Below are 27790 nucleotides of genomic sequence, written 5' to 3'. Positions count from 1 at the left end.
TCTTCTCAGCCTAAATGACAACATAGCTTCAATTTCGATGGGTTTTTTCTGTTTTGCTTGTATAATACCAAAAACTGAATCTCAAAAAACAAGAAGGAATATTCACTATCCAAAAAAACTATCAAAGAGCCACCACACTTCTATACTAACCTAGCCTGTTCCCACCGGAATAAAAGGACACACTACAGCTTAAAAATACTTGCTCTTGCCCCTACCTGCAAACCACACACCTACCTCAACTTGCTACAGCAACTGTCAAGTGTGTAAGAGCATTACTTAAGAACATCACCTTTTTATTTTCACTATACTAATTGCTATTCTTTATTATTGACTTTCAAATTATCTAGATTTTTTTGGGTTAAGAATTTTACAAAAATTTCTGAAAAGATAATTTTTGGGCATATGTATATGACAACACACACACACCTGCAAGTGTTGTAACAAGCTGTTAGGACAAGACAGTTGCTGCATTAATAAAAAGTAATTTTAATAGCTTCGTATGAACAACGGATTATGGAATTGTCTTAAGTTCCCAAGATCTAATGCCACTGGACCCAAATTCCTAGATATATAAAAAATCAAATATTTAAGGCTAACTGAAAATTTGAACCTCATAGCCACTAACTTTTCTAGTTATGCAAATGAAATTAGTACTATGACTGAATATTCCTTCATGAGATGAAAATGATGAGTCAGCCTTTTTGACAAAGACAAACATTCATTCACTCTGTTGTATAACTACTGGAACTTCTATCAAACAAAATGACTGTGAAAGACTCAGATTGCTCAACAGTTCATCCATGACTGAATGATTCAAAGGCATAAATCCTGAAAATGAGTGGGAAACCAAAATTTAAGGATTTTATAGGCATAAATATGCAAAGAAAGAAAATAAAGCTGGTGGAAGAAATCTGATCCTATTGCCTGGCACAAGTGGAAAGAAAAGAGTTGGTTTAGGTTTTAAGCATTTTCAGAATGCCTGTTATTTCCTTTTTCATTCATATTTGAGTTGACACAGATGCAACATACATGATTTACACGCACATCTCAACGGGTGCTTGTGATTTTTTAAGTTTTCCTCACTATTTTATCTTTCTCACAATCTGCAAACAAATTTTCAGAGTTAATTCCAAAAAAAGATACTACACTTCATTTTGAAGAAGAAAGTAATTCCTGTTTCTGGAAAACAATTACAAAAACTCAGTACAAAAAGTACAAGATCAATATACATTTTCTCAAAAACCCCCCCGAACAAACAAGAAAGAGTGCAACTTTACTCATCTTTGGACTTACTACAGATTTACCTAAGTTAGCAATTATTTAGGCCCCTTCAATGCAGCCCAGTACACTGAGTACCAATAACCTACAACAGGAACTGGTTATCCCTTCACGACACTTCTCTTAACGTTTCAAGAAAACTGGGCAAACTTTAAGACGATAACTCAGTAGGACTCAACATCTCACTAACTCACTTCTGTAGCACAGCAGAACAGCAGTCACAGGAAGCTGATAACAAGTGAAGGCTGAGCTCAGAGTAGTTTTGTAACACAAAGCTAATTCCTTTTATTTCTCAGTGCTCTGCCCAGGAAAAATGCCACCAGCCCAGCCCTTGGCAGTAACAAAGAGGAAATCACCATGCAGATGCATTGCACGGTTAGTGCCCCAGTGATACATAACAGTGGACCCTGCTGAGAGCACCGTGGGTCAACTCATAAGAGTGAGGACCATCCATTTACTTTTAAGTAACCCTTACTCAGAAAGGTCCTGGATTTTTCACCGAGATATCTGCTCTTACTTTAAGAAACAAATGAGGTTCACTGAAATAAGCCTTGAAAACAACATCTTGTGGAAGCTCGCACAGATATTTTATAAAGGATGCTTAAGTACTGTAACAATAACTTTACAGACATCAACACCCAGGCGCACAGTAATGAAGTAACTGGATCGAGGTCATTGACCAAGCCACGGCAGAAGTAAAACTGCAGAACTTCAAAAGCTCCTGTCTCCTCAGCAGGGGCCCTCAAGTTCTCTCTTCTTCAGACAAGCTTTAGCAACTCATTTCAATTGGACTTCAAGGAAAAAAATACCATTTTTACTTATGAATGATAAAGTAACATTTACACAATCACAAAATTAAGAGAAATTTCAAAACTAAGTTGGTATCCTTCCACACTACTTTATGATAATAATTTTCATTCACAGGAAAGACTACAGTATTTCTACATTAGAAGACAGACATGCAGCGTACAGTATATACAAACTTCCTGTAATTTCAGTAGTAGGCAGAAGAAATTTTTTTTTTTTTTTTTACATTGACTGTTGTTCTAATACAGAGAACTTCCAACCAGTTAAAACTGTTTTAGAAGTCAGTCAGGTTAACAGAGCAATACAATTCAAATACTCCATCTCTGGCTACAGCTAAGCATTTGAGTTGCCCAAATTCACGATCAAAGAGCACAACATATTCTTATTGCAACTTTGTTGAGAGAGTTCTCTGCAACTGAACAAAACCTAAAGTTCTATTTTGCATCAATGTCTTAAGTTTGCTCTATATCCCACAACACACATACCAGAAAAAAGCCAGGCTTGAAAATATTTTGTCTGCTAAAACACAGACAAAACTCAGAAGTTTATTCGTTCATTTTTTTTTTTATTCCTTAAAGGAATCTAAAGAGAACAGTGACTTCATTCTGTGTTAGCAGTTTAAGTAGGGGGACATCTGTGTTACTTTGAATGCTTCTTTATTCACCTGTACTTGTGTGGAACCCTATCAACACCCTTCATAAAGAAATAAATTGAGAAGGACATTATGAACAGTTGGAGTTATTCTGGCAAAGGCAATTTTTTTTCAATTCTCCAAGGATCCTGATTATTTTAGTAATGATGTTTCCCTCGCCTGCCTCTCTCACCAAGTCTTTTGCCCTCCTATTTTGCATCTAAACAGCAATTGCGTACAAACTGGTGAATATTTAAAATAGAAAAATCATCCAAGTCTTTAAAATACATGGCAAATCATTATTTTAGTATTCACTGCAGTTAATCGTGATGCATTTATTAATGTGTAAATATCAGACATTTCCTTTGGCATTCCACCCTCCGTTTGCAATTCATTAACATATTGTTATTTTAAAACATTAGTCTCTGAGAAGACACCAGATTTTCATTGGATCGGTCTCACACTTGAAAAAGCATTTTTATATTCCGAATGCATCAAAACAGCAGAATCTCTAGGCAGATACTAAGTGGGATTCACTGAAACACAATGTTAGTTCTAATGGATGGATGATTGTGTTTGGTCTTTTGAAACTTTGAAGTATAGGTAAGTCTTGATCACACAAATTAATAAATCCTAAAGCTGGAGTTAACAATAACCATTACACCCAAATTCTGCAGCTTAGCCCAGCCAATTTTTCAAAAGGTCAGGTTGTGAACTGGAGAAGATCAGGGAGGTCCACCGCATAGCTTTGTTGCCAGGCATCTCTCGTCTGGATTGTTGCAGGCATTTATTAGTATTCGTCAGCAGACTCAACAAAGCAAACAAGAAATTCAAGCACGAATAATAAAATGAAATGCTGCTATATAACCCTTTGTCATTCAGCAAATATGGGACTTTTTAGCTACATTGTTCCTAAACCTGGGTTACTACTTTAATTTTTCTCCACAGTGCTGACTGAATGAGTATGCATGTGTGTTAAATGCAGAGCTCCCTTAACAACTGCAGGACTGCCATTTAATCTGTTGGTAGATGGACCATTTCCTGTGGGAACTCTAGCTATGATTTCCAGATCCACCAAATAAATCTCAGATTAAGATTCCAAATGAAACCTGCCTTTGGCAGATAAAAAATGTCAAGATGGATATAAACAGTAAAATTATAAATTATCTAGGTGTTGCACGATGACTTGATGTGCGTTTTTTGTTTACACTTTCCCCGATATCACAACTATACAAGGCATTCATCAAATGTCACACTTTCATAATACTGGAGGCATCATTAAAACTGTTTGGCTAAGGACCTTGAAGTGTTTAAGCAGTAGCTCAAAAGTATATTTGTGCAAAGTAGAAGAATAAATTTACATATCAGCAGCAGCTCATAAGGGATGGGTAAATATTCTGTTTATCTCTCATTGTAATTCAGGTTAGTTTAAATACAGGGTTTCAGGATATCATTACAGCCTATATGGAGTTATTACATAATTTCCAAACATAGTGTCTGCTAGAGTTTTACTAAGCATGCTGTGTTTATATTTTCTAAACCAGCTAAAAACAAAGTAAACCTTCCCACCTCATTTCTCTTTTGCTATTGTCATACCAGACAATTGCTTTTCACATATAACCCTTTCCATTATCTAAATCTTAATGATCCAGAACTCCCTTTTATCTAGGCAGGGTCATGTTTCCTGATGCCCATTAATTATAGTGAAAATTCTCTTATCCAAATGTACTAAACCTCCCCTATTGCCAACAAACAACTAAGGCTTTGCTGAATTAGAGTTCTAAAAAAAATCCCAGAAAACTACTGCTTTAGAACCAAAGAAAAATATTGTCATTTTAAGTGTCCAACATAGAAGAAAGGTCACTCTGCATAAAGTGCCAGTAAGACATCTTGCCCACGCACACTTTACTCTGAGTAAATGGTCTACTAAAGATGCAGGTGAACTCTAAGATAAGAGTCTCCAATGCACTCCCTGGAGAACCCTTTTTTAATAAGTTGGGTTTTTTTGTTATATCTTTGCTCTGAACTTAATCTTCATTCTAGTTGTTATTAAAACAGAAGCAATGAAGGTTTCTAAAGAAGAAAATAACAAATTTCTTCTGGCATTTGTGCTAGGTCTTCTAAAGCACTACATAAAAATTACTGCGGTAATAAGTGCTGCTCTGCCTGAAGCATATTTCAAGACATTCTGAAGTTAGCTGCACTTGTGTGATTCAAAGTGCAATACTTCAAGGTGTGCATTCTCCCTATCTTTATCACTTGCAGTACTCAGCGCAGATAAGGCACTACACATTTCAGTGTACTGTAATGGGTCTAACAAAATCATATTCACAACACTCCAATGATATTGGGTACTTAATTGTGCTTCTGACGAGGAGTCTTTCTGCATGCAGCCTGGCCAGAAATGCACTGTATTTTACCATGCAAAACGTACAAGGAAAGAAATGGGATGGAAAACAGACAGATGATAATTTATACACATGAAAGGATTATATTTACGGGAAAGACCAGACAATATTTGATGACTGTTCAGTTATCATTAGCTCCTTTTTATCTTCTAAGTCATGGCACACTATTCCTTCTTTTTCCATACAAGAGGTTTTTTTCATCTTCTGTACTTAATATTGCTCAACAGTTACCAGCCACTCTTTCTGTGTTTGACTCATGCAAATTCATCCTCTCAGCCTCTCTTCTGCCTCCTATACTGTGCAGAGAAACCTGCAACTGTCCTTGCCACTTTGCAGAATCTCTGACAGCTAGCACACTGCAATTTCAATGCTGAAAGCACAACACACATGGAAGACACTAATCAATTGAGCCACACGCATGAAGAATGTCTCTCTGCATATCACGTAGATTCTTCTGCATACACATCAGTGCAATATCCAGGTCTTCTTTCTTTCCTAGGTAAACAGCACTTCTTATTGCTAAAAGAGGGAAGGAGAGGAAGAACAGGCTCACAGTATCTCTAGTTGAGGCATGTAAAAGCAGAAACAGACTTCCATATGACAAATATGGTTTATTCTGCCTCTACTACAGCCTTGGAAGAAGGGCTTCAGATTTTCTTTAGAGTGTTTATAGCTACAATGGGTGTATTCTGGAGGAAGGGGAGCAGCACCTTTACAGTTAGTTGGTTTTTGACCCAGATAGAGCATGAGATGAGAAATCTTTACAACACCACATCACTCTCAATGCTTTCTTTATCCCTTCATCTTTGTGCATGTGTGTATGTGTGTTAAAATCACACAATAGTAATTCCAGACAAAACAGTCCTTGTGATTACTATTACAAAACCAAACCCACAAAAAAGTATATTAAAATCATTACATAACTAGAAAAAACTTACTGCTCAAAATAGTCTACAAATACACGGTGAGGAATAGGAGTTTCATTTCTAGGAAGTTAGCAAAAAAAGATGATTCATTTTACTTAACCTATGCAAATGACTGTACATTGCCTCAATTACAATGAATGCAAAAAGGATGGTGACAATAAATGTCGTAACTTTATAAATGGAAGTAAATATTAAAAAATATTTCTAGAGAGGCTTTATTTCCTGAATATTATTCACTACACAGCAGAGGAACTAAAAAATATTTTTGTAAGCAATACATTGGCATATACACATCATGACCATGACAATACAAGGAAAGCTATGGCCAGATTCTTAACTGTAAACACCATGCATTCATGCAAGACCAATGCATGCACAAACACACAATGCAATTAAGACAATTGTCAATGCATAAGCTTATCACATGAACACGCGTCTGACCAGCTATATATACTTAACTTGTTCATTAGGTTTGTATATCTGTTTTCTATTTTTCCTGAAGCGAGCAAGACTGGAAAACAACAGCTCACCCCCAGATAAAACACTAACTTTTAAAATTTCCCTGCACAAGCTGATTCTGCAGTTCTGTTCCAATCTACATTATCACATCTCTTTAAAGCTAGAGTCTCCTCTGAACTACAGCTTCCAGATAAACAATTTTAAAAGTATTTTTTATAAGCCACACGAACATTCTTTTCAAGAATAATGAATTACAGTGAAAGCATCTATATGAATCATAACTAAGAGCTGACATCAAATTCTTACAGGTGAAAGTGGTTCATTGACTTATATTTCAATACGTGCTTCAATTAGTGGTTTACAAATATATGTATATTTATTTCTATGCTTGAAAAGTATAATAACCACCTTTTAAGGAAGCAAACCACTTTGCCATTAAAAATAATCAATCTACTACCTTGTTTTAGGAAATTCCAGAAAATAATTATACAATGGCTTTTCATTTTGGAGTCAGTAAAATTATAATTTTGTTGTCAAAACAGACCAAACAGTATTTGATATTCTAAGACTTCATCTAATTTCTGTGCTGTCCTTAAAAATCATAGATGCTATGAAATATGACACAAGCAAAAATATCACAGTAGTGAAAGACTATACAATACAGAACCAATAGCTGCACCCATTTAAACACAGTACATAGTATAAGTCAAATGAGACACAAATTTAACTCCAGTATTTGCCCACCCACCACTTTGCTATCTTGCAAACTCTTTTGAAAAATTGACATTAAGTTCTGAATGTACATGTAAGTATGAAAAGCACCCAGTTTCAGGTTCCCTCTTGTGTTTTCACAGTATAAATGTTTGTGCAGTTTTTGTCATGCATGTAAACCCTGTTAAAGTAACACCTCCACCCAGATGCAACGTGCTTCCTCCACCACCACCACCGCGATACAAAGATATGTGCCTATTTGCCAATACAACTTTATTTTTATAATGGACTGCCATCCTAGGCTTTCTAGCTTGGATCCTGAATATTTTTCATTTGGAAGTCAGAAAGTCTTCGCTGGCCTGATGCCAATGCTCCTGACACATTCTCTCAAGTATTCTTAGAGAGAAATGAAAAAAGTCACTGTCTTCCTACTAAAAACTAGGTATTGTGGAGATACATAGTATATTTAAATTAGACACAAACCTGAAATACTAAGCCTTGTGCACTGACTGTTCTTTAACTCTTCCTAATATACCAGAACAGGGACAAATGTCTTCACTCCACACAGTGAAATTATGTTCCAAACAAACGGAAAGTTAAAAAGAAAATCTTAACTATCAAACACTTCAGATATACTCTTCTTAAACACTACCTTTCTTTCAAGTATTTTACTTCATAACATTAACAGGTTACATATTATCCCACATAACTGCCATAAACCTATCACTTCTCTGTACCTAATATTTTTGCTGGTTTTTTAAAAAAATTCTCATTGCTTGACTGAATTTTCATCTAGTCAGCTGAATTTAATCTCAGATGTGTTTTATCATCCTTATTTTTTGGCAAATAATTTAATGTCCAATATTTCAGTATGTTATAAAAACATTAATAAATCATTATAGGGTTATTCTAAAACCAGCTTTTAAACTTCCAGGTTACAAGCAAGGAACAACTAGACGCAGAACAGTACCAGTCGCAAAAAGGAAAGATAGCACAGATGACAAAGCAAGCAGAACACAACATGGTACACATTTCAACACAGACATTTAAACAGAAAATTAAAAGTTGCTTTGATTTAGTAGTTCAGTGAGAAAATGCATCAGAATGTCTACAAAGGAAACATATCAAACATTATCTTTCTGTAATTTATCTATTATCTCTATGATAAGAAAATGTAAATGAATTGTTAATGCCCCAAAAAATTCCTCACACAAACCAGTATGATGAGATGAGATTTATTCGTAATCCCTGTTTTTAACTTCCCAAGGATTGTGAGACTTACTAATGACTGATCTAAAAAAAAAAAAAAAAGTAACAATTTTACTTTTGTCTATATAACAACTTATATTGGACATAAAAATATGTAAGTGTTAGCTTGGAAGAAAGAGTGTTCTGAACAGCAGAAAATATTAACCCAATGCATCAGAAAAATACACATGAAACAGTAACTACCCAGTTTTTAAAGTATCTGTGAGCAGCAGCAGAACGCCATTTCTAGCAATTAGACAGAAAATATTTCTCAGAGAATCAGTTTATGGTATTCACTTGCCTACTTGGGACAAGTTAACCTTTTGAACCATTCTTAGGGTATGCTGACCCCTAAAGGTCTATAAATACTAGATCTGATTAAGCCATTACACATTTAAAACATAAATTGTCAGAATACAATTCCCCATTAAGTTACTCTATCATGAGTAATTATGTTTTCAGAGTATATGATTCAAAAACATTAACTTCACTCAGTTACACCTCAAAATTCCATGAATCAAAAGGGGTCTACAAGTAGTTTATCCTGTACAATAATAAACAAATTCTTTTACATATGTAAGAAATGTATTATCTGCAAGATGGAGTACTACTACTTTCTTATAAACAATAGACTCTTCATGAGAAACTTGACATTTATTAACTTTTGAGAAAGAATACATAGTACAAAATTCTAAAAAAGGCAATATACAAGATGCTATCAGTCTCTGATATAGGAGACATCTTTGATGTTGACACCTATTCACTATTTTTTTAACCTATACAGAGACACTGGAAAAACATCCACCCTTTAGTGATGTACTGAAGGTCTCCTTCCTGTGTCTTTCCCTTTCTTCAGTGTGCACATTATTATCTAGCCACAAGCCACTTTCTGACAAATCTCTTCTGTAAAGTCAGTCAGTCACATAATACGCTCTTAAACTTAGTGCTTTTTGTGCCCCCCCCCCCCTTTTTTTTTTTAAAGTTTCTGCCATGAGACATAAATGAATGAATCTGAGCGCAAAATTTTGGTCATCTAAATACAAAAGGATCTTTCCATCCTGATGGAGATGGAAACTCCATGTACCCTGGAAGTTTCAAGTTAACCAAGTCCCCCTCTACCTCCCATCTTACTCTACGATCTGTACTCAGTTGAGGTAATAATGAGAAATACATTAATACTAGTAAATGGCTTAATGCTACTAGCCAGGTGTGAATAGCCAAGAAAGTTCTTTAAGACAGCTTCAGATTTGTTGTTAACCCATTAAGAAAATAAGGTTGGAAAGTAAAGTGCAATGTTCAGACTAAGAATTTAAATAAGACTTCTCAAAGTTATATACAAAAAAAATCTAAATAACACTGACAAGAAAAGTAAAGCTGATAATTTACATTCCTGTAGCTGCTCTCCCGTTACCCCAAATATTTTTAAAAGACAGTGTGTGGTTGTGGGTTTGTGTTTTTCTTTTTTTTTTTTTTTTTCTTTTCTTCCGAAGTCAGTCATATATCGGCAAGAACAAATACATTCCAGTCACTGCCTAGCACTGGTACAACACCTGAGGTTCCTTATTAATATCTTAAAAGTCCTTACCTTTTGACCAGTTCTCCATTTGTTCTTCTGAACTCGTTTGATCTGGCACCGAGTCCAGTTTTTGCTTGAAGATTTCAGAGCTAAAATAAAGCAAATTCTGGATAAATAAACTTGAAACAATGTATTATAACACACCTATACTCTGCCTTCAGTCGACACAAAATTTACAGTACAAATGATTTTAAAATATTTATAATGGCACAATAAAGTCTGTGTATTTTAACAGTCAGTGCTAAATTATATTTCTCAGTAAAATATTTTTTCTTCACACATCTAATTTGTATAATGGTTTGGTTCAGCTTTCTCTCGCATGTAATGCCTTAATGGAAAAATTTATTAATTTGTTGTCTTATTCTAGAGTCTGCTCTTGGAAGTACATGCTACTGAGAACAGCCCAAATCATACTGAGTGGTCCCACTGCAGGCAATGAGACTTCTCCCTTCGGCAATTATTACAGAAGGTGGTATGCACTTTACATCACAACATTCTTTCTCTTGCTTTATTTTCCTGGATAAAATACAGGTAAAGTGGCCCATGACCACTCCAATCTGCCCGTTTTTCTAAACAGCTAAATAATCCATCCTATTATTTGCATACATATTGCTTCAGACTATACGGTTAATTACACAGTATTTAATATAATCAAAGACCTTCAAGAAAAAACCCTCAATACCCAAAAATAAGACCTAAAGTAATATGTTTATCTGGTAATGTTTTGAGTGTTAAAACATACGCTCTCTCCTTAAAAAAAATCAGCTATACGCTATATCTCAAGGAAATCTAAATAAATTTGTAATCTTGCTGATAAAGTAAGATGTTATTACTTACTCAAGCATCTCTTTCAAATGTGCTTTAAAAGGACATTTTTTCATCTTTAACTACATAGCAGGAAAACCATACAAAATAAGCACAATTATATTTTATTTAAAGATACAACATGTGCCTTGAAGAGGCAATGGCTGGATCATGAAAATATGCAGACTTTACATTGTGTTGATAAATGTAAGAGTTAAAAAACCCACCATCACCAAAACACTCAAACAACACATTTTAAAATTCAATTAATAAAAATTATATCGAAGACCTATGTTCTAACTAACAAAGCAACAGAATAAATGCTTTTCCTATAAACACCATAAAAGCAGATGTTTTCATTTTTATCTTTGAGATTATTAAAAAAAAAGTATAATAATTGTGCAAACACTTAAGATTTGACACTAACATTCACATTAAGCGTTCAGGAATTATTTATATTTGTTGTTAATTATAAAGGTGCATGATAAAAAAAAAGTGTGTGATTTGATGTGCTTAGGTCTTAACAAAAAATAACAACTTCACCTCATATCACAGAACACAGAGTTCCTTACAAGAATCCCTCAAATGAAGCTGCACGCTTCTTTTTCAATTCTGTGTAACTGTGTTGATTTGGAGTTGGCAATCTTTTCCTAAGTTCCTCATTTACTTTTGGATTAGCTGAAAATATAGAAGGTTATTAATATCAAGAAATAGGTTTCTGTCAATGAAGCCATTTCCCTACATATTGCACAAAAAGGTTCATAATAATTGCAGTATTTTAATAAGATATTCATATAGCAAGACATGAAGAAAATATGGTATTTAATAACCTCTGGAGTATTTTAAAACATGTCTTAGGGCCTTAATGTGCCTAGTAATATACTATTTAAAACCATAATTTTATCCCTCCACAATATACAGTCATTCTTCCTCGCCATTTACCCAGCTAATGAATGCCAGCAATTAGTAAAATGTAATCCCATTGCACAATCATTTTAATGCTTTTAGCACTCAGAAAAGTAAACACCAAATTAATACTGCTCAAGCCATATCAGATCCTAGTTGGAAGCAAGCAATTATAGTTCAGCTCCTCAGGTGTAATTAAATGATTGGAATGATTTAGTTCCATAAATGCAAGTTAATTCATAAGCAAGCAACAAATATACTGGGAGTAATTACAAGAAACATTGACAGTCTAAGCAGGGCATGTGCCTTCATGTACCTGATGTAGGAAAATGCTGCCCTCTGCTGGAAATGATAGATGATGGCACCGGAATAATTGGAGACAGAAGTCAAGAGGCTCATTTAACGACTTTGTCTTCATAGGTGAAATATGTTCGGCTAATTAATAGGCATTTTCTGGTTTACACATACAAAAACATTGTTGATATCAGATTAAGGCAACCTATCGATCAAAGTCAAACAGGAGGACCTTTTGGGCCTGCCTAGGATTTGCAGTATACCTTCCCTGTTATTAGAATTAAAAATGTCAGTAAACAGAACAACAAAATATCCATATATTAAGTATGTACATCTGTTGTTCCGAACACAACAGGTGCAACAGGTATCTAACTTATGCACAACACTTACATATCACTCAAGATGTACCCTTACAGTAGGTGTTTCAAACACAAGGTATTTTTAGAACCAAAACCGACCGAACCATGATTATTCAGATAGAGTTAAACCTTGCCACATCAACAACAAGTAGAAGCTAGCCATGAATGTTTTCCCAGGAGGAATCATTGGAAAAATCAAATACAATCGTTTTAAAGCTTTTCTTTACTTTCATTTGAAGACAATCTGTTAATAATCTATCTGTCTAATGATAAGAAGAAATTAAAGCTGGAGACTAAAATAAAGCATACTGATAGACCAAGACAAAATATGAATATTCAAAATGGAACTGTAACCCAGAACCTAGAATTAATTTTAAATCTACAGTTAATTTCCTTATTCACTATCTATTTATTCAACCTGTGTTAGTGTTAAGACTTCTACTTGAACATCATGCAAAGAAAGCTAAAAAAAAAAGTGTCCTTATCTGTTGAATATAATATGCAATAGTAATTCACACTAAATATTTAAATGCCAAACCACCTACAAATATGAATATAAATCAACCAGTATCTTCCTACTAACAAAAGAAATTCCAGATCTACTTAACTGGCCCTTCACAGAAGTAACAAATGCTTCCCAGTGCTGCATACAGCAGCATGGGAGAAAAATCACATGCTGTGGTCAGTATATGACTATTTTCCACGCAGAAACTGACTGTAAGAAAGCTCAATTCAAAAGCACCTGATCACTGTAAAAGCCTGAAGATGTTCTTTACCAATAGCACTTTGCCATCAAAATATTTCTTTGTTCCAGATCTTGGTATATTGCAAAACAAACCCAAGCTGTACACAAATACCTTCACTGTTACTTTACCTACTGTGGAAATGAAATAAGTTATTTTAAGAAGTCATATTATTAAAAGTTTAAAATGTACAGCACATTTGCTTTGCCCTTTGATGTCACAGTCCTATTTTTCTATTCAAATCTTGTACACTGTAAGTTAATTGCTTTTGGAAACTACTTATTATTCATGTAAAAATTAATGTGCCAATGCGTTTAAATCCTTTTAAATGACCATTCATGCATCTTTCTTCTTTAAGTACCAATGAAATCTGTCAAAGATATCAATGCAAGATGGTCTTAGAGAAAGTTCTAATAAAGATTTTTTCTGCTAACATAAGATTTTCATTTTGGTCAACTTTACTTAAATTCCATTAATTTTTTAAGCTGCTTGTAATAAATTCACAAGTAAAAAATTTTAGGCTCCATAGTCTGTCATTTGTGTTCCAGCTGACTTTATGAATATTAATAACAGTGTTATCCTGATTAAATAGGCTTCATATAAAATCCCTGTGAATCCTATAGCTCAGACATCTCATTTTTCCAACTCTTTATGAATTTGGATTCAGACATTAAACTGGAAAAAAACCTTAAAAAACAGATTCAATGGTACATTCGTGTACTCTTAGGCAAAAAATTAGATGTTCTAATGATTCAAATAATTAAAATTTATAGGACCACATATTGAGATTTCAGGCTTTTTGTAAACATGCAACATATTTTAACTCTAATGAAAGCGTCAACACTTCACAGAACAAAGGATTAAGAACCTATTACAAAATAATAATAATAATGTTTGTCCTTATCCTTACCTTAAAGAACAAACGATATGATCTTAACTCTTCATATATGAAGTGCTGATTTGCAGAAGTATTTCCTAAAAAGAAAGAAATTAGTGGATGCTTAATTACATAAGCATGCATATGAAATACATGAACCTTCTAGTTTAGCATGGGTGCCCAGTGAAAAACAGCATTAACTTTTAATCGGTTTATACCTCAGCTAAACCAATCTTTTTCTAGAGAATGTCATATCAAAGCACACAGGAAATTTTAACATTATCCTATACGACACATGCAGTCACAGTTTCAAACTATCAACTTCTTTGCATGCTTATATGCTTGAACTATTTACATCTATGACAGATAAAAATGGAAAACTAAGCTCACTGCACTGCCTTCAGTTGTGTTTATATGTAGTGCTAACTAAAATTACTATTTCCTCATTCATTCCGGGATATGTTCTGCAAAGGTGGCCATCAAAATATTCTGCCTTCCAGTACTTTGAAATATGAATGGATTTTAGGAGGGGAAAAAAAAAAATCCTAAACAAAATAATGGCTTATTCATAAGGATGGCATTCCAGAATTACTCAACACAAACACTTAATAGGAATTAAACAAAATCAAGAGGTATATAAAAAAAAACATATATCTGCAAGGTAGGAAGTATTCAGTGCTTTACTTGTGCAGTTCTGAATAGCTTTTATTACAGCTTTGGTTGTATTTCCACATTCAGAAGAAAAAAACATCTGGAGTCTCTGCAGAATGTGTTATAGAAGGGTGCACCCCACAACACCACAAACTTCCAACCATCTGAACAGTGATGTTGACCCAGGGTGTTTGGATTAGTGACAGCCTGCTGTAGCTGCCAGTGCTTTCCCTCCCTGGGCAGGAGACTGGGAAGTCCATCTTCTAAGCTGCAGTTCAGTTACTGACTCTCCCTCCTCGGGAATGGAAAAGGCTGTTGAGACCCTTCCACATGGAGCCCGATGACTGCAAACCCCTGCCCATGGGTCTCACTTCGATAGGTTTTGAAGACAACTACTGAGTCGTGGCCTCAGCCACTGTGACAGGAGGCAAATGCTTGCTGGTGTCGACCAAATTCACCTCTTCTTCACAAAACTGTCTTGGGACAGTTTTTCCCCACAAGGAGGGCTACCCTCCCTGCCCTGCTCTGCTGGAACAAGAGACCAGTTCCCACCACCCCTCAGCACAGCACCAAGCCAGTCTTTGTCCCCCTAAATGATGCAGTTGGCAGTTGCCATTCACAGTGCAGGGATGGAGCTATGTAAGGCAGGGAACACCGTAACTTTATGCATAGGGAAATAAAGAATAATTTTAGTATTATTTTCATAAGATTAATTAGATTACAGGATCTCCTAAAATATCCTGAAATGTTTTGCCTTAGGGCAAGCTAAATTAAAAAACCCCTACTTTCTGGAAGCATTTCCCTAGGGAACAGACAGTTGTCTTAGGCTAGGTGGATGTCAAGTTTTGATGCAATGATACATTCCACAAGTGTCACATTCCTCTCTACCTAAAGAAACTTTATAGCAAATCAGAATGCTAAGGTAACGCAAAATAACTTAAAATTAGCTTTGAGCGGTCATTAAAATGCTAGTCAAAGAATAACTGAAATAGCCGCTTCTTGTATTTGTCAAATGTGGAATAACACACATCTGTTGAATATTGAAAGTTGTGAAATGAAATATATTTTGATATCTGATTACAGAGGTACTTATTGTAGTCTATTACTTTTATATGCTTTTAAATACAAGTAGATCATGCAAAATATTCTGTTTCTTGTTAAAAGAATGTAAAACATAGGCAAATGGATTTACGCCATAAGTGGATGAATGCAGCATTAGTACTTCAAATTTAAAACTCCAGCACTGCTATAAAGACTTCAAGATTTTGCTTTATAGAAAATACTGCATTATCTGGAAGCTTGATAAAAACATGTTCCCAGAGCTCAGTCATGTTCAAACTTTCTTATTCTCATCAAAGAACTTGCATCTGATTCTTTTAATGATAGCATATACTACGGCAAAAAGTGTTCATTCTCTATGACATGTTTTTGACAAAGGCAAGAAAGGAGGCATAAAAACGCAGTTTCAACTTGTTCACAATATGTTTTACCTATATCTGAATTAAATTGAATTGGATAAAGGACATGTACTTCTCTATTTTTTCTCCCTAATTTCTGCTATTAGTTCAGCGTCCCCAAGGCTCAATTTTCTCTTTACATTTACCAAGAAGTGTTTTATGTGCATATTAGATCACCGACTGCCCCTACCTCTTCTCCCCTCTTTTATTCTCTCTCCCTCACTAAAAACCAAGATAATGATCTTCCTTTGTATTTTATTTAGTAAACAATCTTCAGCCTGCTCTGTTCTCTTCTTCTCCAGTTTTTAGCTGTCTTTTGTCCTCCATTCTTTTCTTTTGCCTTAGTTTGTCTTTTCTTTGACAATACATGCCTTTTCCTTCTCTCCCTGCCTGGCACCTCTTTGAAATGTAAAGAAAACCACAGAGGATCTCGTCAAAGGCTGTTTCCTTTTTTTCCAGCTTTTCTCATCTTGGTGTGCATTCTGTGAAGCAGCTTTCCTGTCACACCGCTATTAACATTATTTTCATTCTAATAATGAAACTATGATATGCTTTGGTCAAGTGTGGAATGGCCAATTCATTTAGCCATTTTTGTTTACAGCTTTGTTCTAAACACTTCTGGTCTTATAAACTCAAGTATTACATTTCATGTAGGCAGCCAGATCTCTGTTTCTAACCAGTTTACAACCAGATCATGATTTTCATAGCCTTTAAGGATAAGGATAAATATGTATATTTTAAACTAGCTGTTGTCTTATCCAGAGCCAAAAGAACGTTTCATAGAATATTTTAGTAGAATCGGCACTACATGGCAGTGAGGGATACCTTCAAATTACACTCAATTGACAGGATCATAGCCATCAGACAAAGGGAAGTGATTAATCCCCTCTATCTGGCACTTGTGAGACCACATCTGAAGTGCTGTATCCAATCTGACCCTCTCATGGATATCCTGAAGCAAGTCCACCAGAATGTCATCAAGAAAGGGGTCTGCAGCACATTAATTATGAAGAATCGAGAGGAGAGTTGAGTTGGTTTTAAGGAAAGAAGAATAAAGGGGGATTTTATTGGGTCTTAGCTGCCTTGTGAGCAAATATAGAGAAGACAAGAGACAGATTCTTCTCTTGGAAACAAGTTGTAACACAGAAAAAATTAAGAGTTCTGGGTAAGAGATTTTTCACAGTGAGGAAGGTCACTGGAACAAGTTGCTCAGAGGTTACAGAATCTCCATTGCTGGAGATGTGCAAAACTCATCTGGATATAGCAACCTGATCTAACTGTGGAGATGGCCCCATTCTGAGCAGAGGTGTAAATTGGATGATATTCACAGGTCACTTCCTGCATACTTACTATTCTAAGGATTGCAAAACAACATCACCAGAACTAGCATTCCTACAATACACTAAACACTGGGTTGTTCTCTGCTTTACAAGGTAGGGCAGTAGAGCAGGCGGCTGGGGCCGGGGGGGATCAACAAAAAAACATCAGTGAGGCATAGCCAAGGATGACTTATGTGGTAAGACAGGCAGAATGCCAACAGGGTGGAAACGGTGCAACAGCAGCATCAGCACACCTTTTTGAGCACTACTTGCCTTGAGCACCCCATTTTTTCCAGTTTGCAACATGACTGGATGATGTGACATCGGGCCAAATGTCAAATGCTGGTTTGCACACCATCCTTCAGTAAACCAAAACCGGACCACTGATACAGATATCTCGCCAGCCTTTCTGAAAGCATTTGTCTCAGGCCCCACAAAATCCATCTCCTTCCAAAACTTAAGAAAAAGTTGCTGTGATGAAAGAGCTCCAAAGCTAACGATGGAAACTATTCAAGAAACATTCGAGTCTACAGTGCTTATGTTTGTAAAATTCATTGTATAGTGTATTCAGTATCTTGAAATTCCCAAATCGTAATTTTTTTTATCACAAAAATTGCTAGCCTAGATTTTACCATAAAAGCACAAATAAAGTCACAGAACATTATATGCCCATAAAAATGAGAAGCAGTAACTTGGTGCCAGATTCATAAACCATTAGTATAAGTAACAGCATTAAGCAGAAATTATATTTCTTCTGCCAAAAGCATTCCAATTTAACTGTTTGGCTGCCTTCACAGAAAGAAAGAAGATCAAAACAGGGACTTAGTGAGGAAAAGGAGGCAATGAACCGCAAGGAAGCGGAAAACCTCAGTTTATCCAGCCAACTCACATTCCTGAAAGTACCTTCAAATAGTGCCATTTTCCCTGACAGCAAATGCACTAAAAAAGAAAAGCATAAAGGCTACAAACAGTGTGGATATTGGAGCCTGATGAAGAACTACCATGAGCACTGAACATGCAGAGGCCTGTCAGAAATGTGCCCACCTTTCAAGATCCAGTCCTGTGTGTGGGGACTGAGGGGCCTGTCGGTCTCTCACAGGGAAATAGAGCTGCACCCTGTTTGTATCTGTCAGGCTGTTTTGAACAGCATGAAAACACAAATGCACCTCCGCTGCTGTCATAAACCAACATATCCAATGCACTGGTTCTACTCCAAATTATTTATTCACTCAAATTCAGCAGCTGAAGAGAATCATATCACCTGGAGTTTCACAAGCTAAAAAGAGCAGAGAGATAAAACACTGACTCCAGATCAGCCAGATTTGTTCTTTATAAAAGAATTAACTAGGCTGTCATTTGCTTAAATGACTATCTGAAAAGAAAGGTATCCTTCAACTAAAAGCATAATTGCTCCCTAAACTATGCCTGTACGGAGTAAGAACATTGGAACATACAGTATTGCTCAGACATATGTTCTGAGGCATTAAACATATAGTCTCTCCTCAACTTCTGATTTTTTTTTTTTATAAGTCTAGCAACTAAATGCAGTACAGAGTGTGTTTGTTGACTGTGAGTAGTAACTTCATTCCTGTAAGCGAGAAGTGGGGGGAATTACAGAGGAATGGCACACTTCAGGACATGTGTCCAAAGAGTGTCCAAGCTGGTGAAGGGTCTAGAGAACAAGTCCTGTTGAGGAGCAGCTGATGGAACTGGGGTTGTGTAGCCTGGAGAAAAGGAGGCTGAGGGGAGACCTTATCGCTCTCTACAACTACCTGAAAGGAGGTTGTAGCGAGGTGGCTGTTAGTCTCTTCTCCCAAGTAAGAAGTGACAGGACAAGAGGAAATGGCTTCAAGTTATGCCAGGGGAGGTTTAAATTGGACATTACAAAAAATTTCTTCACCAAAAGGGTGGTCAGGCATTGGACCAGGCTGCCCAGCATAGTGGTTGAGTCACCATCCCTGGACATATTTAAAAGACGTGTAGTTGTGGCACTGAGGGACAGGGATGGTTTAGTGGTGGACTTGGCAGTCCTGGGTTAACAGTTGCAATCAATGACCTTAAAGGTCTTTTCCAACCTAAATGATTCTATGAGTCTGTTTGTTACATTTTAATAACATTTCAGAGCATTTTCAGCACCTATGCACTAGCTGTGCATCTTACAGCATGTTTAACATGTATAATATATAACATGCCCTATCATGTGCTGTTGCTTATTTAGGTATGATTAGCAGGCTAGTGCTTTTAGGAACATAATCCAGATGCTTCCCTGAAATTCATTGCAATATCAAAGAAAACTGAAAGCTAGGCAAAATTTAAAATAGCAAGCTACACATCCAGAAACGGTCTTGGACCATCAGACAAGAATCAGATATTCTGAGGCAGGCCAGAACTCAATGAGAACCAGAAACAAGACAATGGAATGAAGTCTGTTGAGAATATCCAGAATTTAAATGGAAGCTAAAAATTTAAGAAGCTAAACCTGCAAACATTCAGCACCATGGAGTTGCACAGCTTCCTGGTCTTGCACCAACAAAGGACTGTACAAGATTAAAGGGGAGTCACCACTGACTCCAAATTAGTGCCAGGCAGCTGGAAAGAAAAACTACAAACAAACAAAAACAAAAAAGGCAAAAAGGAGGCATTAGCTAAAGTTACAGAAGTTTAGATCATCAGTCACATTATCACAAACATTTCTGACAGTGGATTGATCTCTCTGCCAAATTTTAAGAAAGCACTGCAAAACTCGACAACATACCAGCTTCCCAAAGAAACTGTTGCAGTATTTTTGTTTACATCAGGGAAAACAGAAATATTTATCCTTTAACCCACCTTTGGAAAATATTCAAAACCTTCTTGCAGCTGAAACTTACCAAAAAAAGTCACCTTCACCCAGTAGGAAGGAAATGCCTATTGCAGAAAAAAAGATAATTATCTGAGATGTTGGAAGTTACAATGGAAAACTCAAAAGACAAGAAGTCTTCCAATGAGAGGTGCAGGACAACTCTAAGCCCAGGCAGAACTGTCAGATCATCCATAATGAAAGCTCTCTCATTTCTATTCTTGTGCAACCAACAAAATAGTGCAGCTTTTTTTTTTTTTAAATATGCGCTTGAATACACAGAACATCCTTATTCCTCAATTTCATCATCATTTATAATGATATACAACACAGGGAATAAAGCAGCTGGACAGGCTTACTTTTTAAAAAACATTTCTTTACTAGGTTTTGAAGAAAGGTCATTTTAAACCCTTAGTAAGCACATTACTCAGCCAAAACCACAGAAGCCTTAAAGAATTCCTCTGAGAACATAAACTACAAAGAGGTTCATATAAGTTGAGGGTTACACAACTGACAGAAATAGTTCTTATTGGGGGGTTCTGAGCCTTAAAAACAGAGTCTTTCCACACAGACAAATTGGGGCGTGTGGAAATTCTGGAAAAATTCAAGACCTAGGATTATCTAGCCAGTTTCAGCAAAATTATTTTCTTCAGGTTTTTGTAAAAAGAAACAGATGGATGTTCTCCTCTTTCTTGCAACCTCATCATAAATTCATATTATCTTGCTTTCATTGTTCCTTGATTCATCAAGCTACATTCATTTTTTCATTGCCAAAACACTTGACACCAGAGGTGAAAAGAAGAAATTATGTGAGGTTGCAGAGAGCTGGGACAGCAGCTGAATCTTGGCCCATACCAGTTATTCCTGGACAGAGCAAAGGAGCTCTAAATCCACTTACTAGATGAAGGAGGAAAAATACTTCCTTAGCACTTCTGAAACCTAGGCTTATTTTGATGACTGATTTCTCCTGCACATAATCATGCTGAACAGTTTGAGCTTGCTTACCAGATGTTGCATTGCTTGGCATCACTAAAAAAAAAAAAAAAAAAATCAAGAAAACAAGACTTTATAGCTACAGAAGTATAGATAAAACACAAGGGAACAACTCTGAAGACTTTCTCAGACATTGTGAAGCTGTAAGACTTGTAGACTCGGAGCTTTACCTCTCCTTTCGTGTTGAGGGAGCAACCTGACAAAGTCAGGTATGTGCACTAGGGTGGCTTCCGTGCCTAATCACAGCACTAGAAATAACTCCTAAATAGCTTCCTAATTCACAGTCAAACCGGGAGGAAAGGAGGGAGAAGGTCTTCTGAATGAAGACAACTCTGCTTCAATGTTGTGCTTTCATGACTCTCTCCTGTCAACAGCAAATCTTAACGTGTTCAGACTTTAATGTAAAAAAAGGCATAATTTTTCAACAAAGTTATGCCACTTCGACACTGTTTTTACAGTGATCTTCAATATTCTTCTTTTAATTTCTTCAAGACTTTAAAGCTACAACATCTAATCAATTATTTTAGTCTGTAAAAACTTATGCCAGTGAAGTCACAGGCCTCTTGTGTTCTTATCTAAAGGATGTACTTCACTGTACTTAGTTCTTTAGCTGGATTGTGCATCTGCTGAGCACAACAGCTTGGGAAAAGAGGTACTATGGAAAGGTTTCGGTTTTCACCATAACTTAACTTTTCACAATATGCTGTTCCTGCCTGAAAAAGAGTTAAGTAAGTTCAATTTACTCATCACACTGAACTTCACTAAGGTGTAAGATTATTTTTGGTTTTATCACAGATAAAAAAACTCACTAAAAGAAAAAAGCTGAAAAAGGTAGTTTAGTACTTAAAAGGTTTTCCACAGTGCTTTCAGGACAGGTTGAAAAAAAAGAGACCTACTCTCAGACATCCTCAATAGACACCTCCCTAAAAACCTGTTTCTCAAGACATTTGAGAAGTCCGGAGACCCTATAACTAGCAAACTCATTCTCCAATATTTTTTTTTCTTTAAATCAGATGAGATACAGGTTTGTTTCAAAACATTTTGGATAATATTAGATGTTCTTTATGAACTTCTTTACAACTGGATTTTAACATTAGTCTGAACGAATTTCTATAGTAGCTGGAATAAAATTTTTCTTTTATTTACAGCATTACATTCCTATATTCCTAAACAGTGACACTTTTATATAGAATTGTATTACACAGGATTACAGTTTTTTTAAAAAAAAGGTCCATCACTGGTTTGTTTGTGTTATACGTTTAAGAGCTGCAGATGCACAAACAACTCAATTTCCCTTATCTCTGTAACGACCTGAATGGCTGTATTACTGGAAAGTATAATATGTAATACTAAATTGGTTCTCAATAAAGTATCTGGTTTGTTTTTTGTCTTTTTTTTTGGTAACTTTTAAGATAAATTTGGAAGTATATGTTACACCAAATAGAAAAGCTACTGGGCAGATACAACTGGAGGGGAACCTCAGTATGATAGCAGCATAAGCTATTTTTAGTAAGTTTTCTCTCACAAGTGCAAGACAGTGAATGTTTGCCAAAAGAATTTTACATCCAGGAGAGTTTTTGAAATATGAAAGATACAAGATACTTTTAAACTATGAAGAGAATTATAATTTTTGCCTAATATTTAGTAACCTTCAGATCCTGTAATTCCACTTCAGATCCTAGAAAAACATTCTGGAGACAAATATTAGTCTACCACTGGATAGTGAAGAGGAGGAACAGAATTATATTTCAAGGGGAAACTGTTTTAATTAGTTACCTTGTACACCTGCACAGCAGTCACCTTCAGTAGTGTGAGAAAGTGTTACACCCCACAACTGTCTTCATTCTTGCTACCATCAAATTCTGACTCAAAGCAAGAAACTGAAGCTCGCTCCCAAGCTGTATCACACTACATTTATGCTACTGTAGTGCAGAAAACTAACTTAAATGCCCTTAAATTGTTGACTACACATCCCAGGATAACAGTCTCTTGATACATCTATTGCATCCTAATCCATAGCATTCATGACAAAGGAATCCTTCATAGGCGCTCCTTTCTTTTATACTGTTGGGGTGCCACAAACGAACTAGTGGACTGGGTCCACTAGTGCCCTTTCACAGCTGTATTGCATCAGAAATGGCCTCATTATGACCCTGAAAGAAATCACATCGTATCAAAACCCAGAAGATTACTCTGTTCTCACAGGGAGCTGTATTTCCATATCCGTCTTTCTGCAGTCTGATCTTTACCGTTCAGAAAGAAAGCCTGGTCACATGAGAGGCAGACCTTGGCCCTCTCATCACCAGCCCAGCAAAGGAAAGCTGCTGAGCTACTGCCTGTGCAGAAGCTTACCAGGCGCTATAGTAGAACTTCATACTTGTCAAACCATTTGGTACACAAACCCCTGTACCTTAAGGCCTACCTGACAAACCAAAGATCAAATCCTGGCCCTGCTGCAGTGGTCTTTGCTTTGCTGAAGCAGAACAAGTTACAAGCTAAAACAAAACCCCACTTGTAATCCCAGTGCTTACCTAGAAGAGCTGTTCAGTGACACCAGAGCAACACCCTAGGGCTGTTGAGTCCACTACTCATTGCTGCCGCTCTCTGACATGATCTAACTCAGGTAACAGTGGCTAATTACTGACCTCAGTAACACTGGTACTTTGACCAAAGCCCAGAAAACCTGGAGTCTGTAACAAGCAACAGCTGTAGAACTCACTGTTTCTGTATAATAAAGGCAGCTGATAAGGGCATGTTTTGGAAGCCAACACTTCTGAAAGATGTCCAGCTTGACAAAATACCTGTCAGGTCTATTAACACTTTTTGTGAAGCAGATGCCATGTAAAGAAGCCTATTTCTTATCACCCTAGGACTCAAAGGCTCCAATACACTACATATGGAAAAACCTGTCACTGCTTGTTACAGCTTAAATATTTGTGGTGAGATGAGTACTAGTCATTTCACTTAGCTACCTACAGGTTTCAATTTTCAGCCTGCAATTTGGTTACTTAGATGTTGTCTTCTTTAGCTCAGACTGGCATAGGCAGTCAGCTGAGGTACCTGAGACTGAGCCACCACCTTACAGGTCAAAATAATCAATGGCATGTGTTCTCTGTGAGGACCTAGAACTCGTATTTTTGTCCTGCCAAAAGTGAAAAAATTGTTAAATTTCCTTCTCTTCAAGACACAACAGAGATCCAACTGTAGATAAAAATCAGCCTTCCTGACAGAAGATGCTCCTGATATGAAGCAATTTATTACATAAATCTATTCTTAAATCATGGGCTCCATCATCTACGTAGCACTTGGATCCCACCACCTACATCTGCAGCACATGCGAAGCCTTTTGAACAGGACCAATCTAATTTCTTAAATGTTATTGCAACAACAGTCCCATTCTCAATCTCTCCTTAACAAAGACATGTTAATTTGGCTACAGGTAATATACGGGAGGCTGCTGAGAGCAGTAATACCTCTTCCCTCCTTTGAAAATGAAAAATACCGAAAGCTCTAACATTATCATGCAAGTAAAGAATGAATAGTAAGAAAGATGGTGCTTATCGGTTTCATTTTATTCACTTAGTATTTTCCACAGTAATGTATTTTGCAGGTGAAGGGGTTTCCATTTACTGACCTTGGCATTCATCAGGACCATACTGTGATTTATATTGAGAATTGCAATCTGATCTTTAATTTTTTATCTTTATCTGATCTTATAAATAAATGTAAAATACATAAAACAATTATCCTAGTGTAAAATTGAATTTTATCTTTCTGTAACCAGCTTTTGTCTATGCTACATATTTCTATGTTTGAATACAATTCAAAATTAATAATAGGCATAATTTATTTCCTGGGTTTTCATTATCTTGACATTTTAACAATTTTTTTATATATATATACTCAGGCTTTAATTTTATCTAGGGCTTCAACCCCACAGCTCCTTTTTAGACATGTACAATGTTTCTTTCAGAATATCCATTCAAGCAATAAGGCTGCTAGAAGAGCATATTGGCCATTTAGCAGACAAAAAAAAAGTATAAAGAAATAACATGATTTTATAATGAAGAAACCCAGCAGATTAGGACAGAAAACGTAGCACTGCATGTAAATGACAGACAACCACATATTAGAAGAAATCACAAGTTACAGTGAAGAATTAAGAGTTCTGAAGTTGGTGGCTATGAAAAATTCACAATACAGTTTAGATTTTCTTTGTTAATATTTTTTTTAATCACTGAAAAAGATAACCAAGTAAGTCTTTTCAAAGGGCAGGCACAACTTTATATTGAATACCACAGCATTACTAGTTTAATACAGAGACTGATCTAACCTGGCCAGGAGCCTTTCAGTGGTTCATGAAAAATCACTTTACTGAGCAATTTTTTTTGGCTTAAATTATACAAATGCACCAACCTAATTGTTTCCTTTCTTAGCACAATTAATTAATATCATTTCAACTAACCATTCCCAATGTTTTACCACCTTAGACATATATATGTTGACTTCAATGAAAGTTAGCTGTGTCTCAAGTTTTCAGTACTGCACAGGCTCAGGTATACTTGGTATACAAGTGCTACACTTTACATGGAAGCTTTCTTTTAAGAAAAGCAAAAGGCTCAGAATTACAGAAGGTCATGCAAGAAAAAATGAAGGGAAAAAAAAAAAATCACAAGAAAAATTTCCTTTCTCCAGTATGGCAGATGTGCAACAAAAGCAAGGAGCCCAATTCAGCCACGCTACTTGTACACAAACGTACAAGGTAAAGCATGACAAAATATCATAAAGATATTTTGATAAATATGAAGAACAGCACAGCTATATGGGCTGACAGCAAAATTGCCACTTTCTATACAAGGCAAGCGGAAATCCACAACCACGGCCACTCTGCACAAAGCCAGACTGGCCACACCAGTGCCGCGTGAGCACTGGCAGTGGGATTCCTTCATGCGTGCAGCAAACGAAGCTGCTCACTGGGCCTTTGTGATTAGAGGAGGAATGTCATAACCACGGTGGTCTAGACTGCTACAGTAAAAACAACACATCCCAAAATGAGTGGCCCTTGGTCTGAAGTGGCTGTGGTCAGGATGGGGCATGTTTAGGATGTAGTCCCTTGAATACCTTGTGAGAAATGCATGTGGTGAAAATAAGAGGAAAGAACACTGTAGTTAACTGAAGAAAAGGTTAAAGAAAATAAACAATATTTTTGCAGCTTAGCATTTATTTGTGAACTGCTGGTACAACTCTATGCTTGACAGAAAAGCTATGAGGCTTTTGGTAGCTTGACAAGACAATCTACAAGCTTGAATGAAATGTTCAGCTTAAGGAATTAGAATAAATCTGATGACTGATGTGCTACTGAATGTGACAGACTGTCATCTGTTTTAAACAGGATCTCTGTAGGATGTACTGAAAGCAATTTTTTTCCCATTACCTTAAACATTCTAAGACTTTTTCCAATGGATTCTGGCTGATCGATTAAGACAAAAGATATTCTCAAACTCTTGCCATTTCAATAAAACAATGAAATAGCCATTTGGCTTGCTTGCATGATTAATTCATGCTGACACTGTAGTTGGGTGATTAATTTACATCCAGTACAAAAAACATTATAATAAAAACAATTACTCTTACTTCCCAAATTAATTATAAAATTATAAGATACAAACAATAAGTCATTAAAGCAGCTTATCTAAGCCCTATTCATATATAAAAATATAAAATTGTTTACCTGTTATCAAAGCAATTAAATACATTGTTGAGTCAGGAAAACATTCTAGTAGTATCTTTTTTCATATTATCAGCATATTCTATACAAAAATAGGTACAAGCATTCTTCAATAGCTTTTTAAAAATCAAGAAAACCTGATCAAAAGTCCTACAGTGAAACGGTGCTGCAAGAGATAGCTAGGGATTGATTAAAACCCACAAGCTCTAGTTTTAATCTGGCAAAATTCTTAGAAATCTTAACACATTATTTTAAATATATACACAGACACATAAACGATGTAAAATAAGATAAAAATCTTTGAAGGGGAATTCAGGCTATTTTAAAACACATACAAGCACCAAAACCTTTGGCAATATCTAGGCCCAGTTGGGAATATCCTTGCTCCATCTGACTGTAAATAGTTCCTGTGGGGATTACTGAGGTGCTTTATCGTCTCCTTAACCTAGCGATAATGACTCAAATCCGTCCTACAAAACAGAAAATAGGGAAAGAAGGATTTTGTGACATCCACCTGTATGGAATCTCTGTCTCAGATACAGAGAACAGGCAAAACTGCTCGTTGGTGGATTGAAGAGCAGTAATGTCAATTTGAACCACACTGCATTTAGAAAGCTGAACAGAGAAGCCAGCATGACTCGCCAGCTTGTACAACCCACTTCCAAAGGGGAATAAGAATCAAACCATCACCAAAGTCATTCAACTTTCAGAAAAGGCTACATGTCACAGACACACATCATGTAAATGTTTTAGCTATCATGTAAATTTCCCTCTTG

At 36.1% G+C, this 27790-nt stretch overlaps 1 protein-coding gene across 13 annotated transcripts in view; it reads right to left on the bottom strand.

Annotated features, from left to right (window-relative positions):
• MIPOL1 (mirror-image polydactyly 1) overlaps positions 1–27790 on the bottom strand; it is a 197276-nt gene that overhangs the window by 150471 nt on the left and 19015 nt on the right. For 2 of the 13 annotated variants that reach the window (XM_037393501.1, XM_037393499.1), the window contains exons 2-4: positions 14061–14125; positions 12071–12316; positions 10054–10133 (exon numbers count right to left, since the gene is read on the bottom strand). In XM_037393501.1, coding sequence (XP_037249398.1) covers positions 10054–10133; positions 12071–12153 — 163 coding nt within the window. In that variant the 5' untranslated portion in view covers positions 12154–12316; positions 14061–14125. Of the gene's footprint in view, positions 1–10053; positions 10134–10881; positions 10941–11391; positions 11527–12070; positions 12317–14060; positions 14126–20324; positions 20362–27790 lie in introns of those variants that run through there. The other 11 variants (XM_037393508.1, XM_037393507.1, XM_037393512.1 and 8 more) reach the window with 9 other exon arrangements.

The sequence above is a fragment of the Falco rusticolus genome, chromosome 7, assembly GCF_015220075.1.
Source record: "Falco rusticolus isolate bFalRus1 chromosome 7, bFalRus1.pri, whole genome shotgun sequence".
In the NCBI taxonomy this organism is placed as follows: domain Eukaryota; kingdom Metazoa; phylum Chordata; class Aves; order Falconiformes; family Falconidae; genus Falco; species Falco rusticolus.
This window is presented reverse-complemented; position numbering and strand designations above follow the sequence as displayed.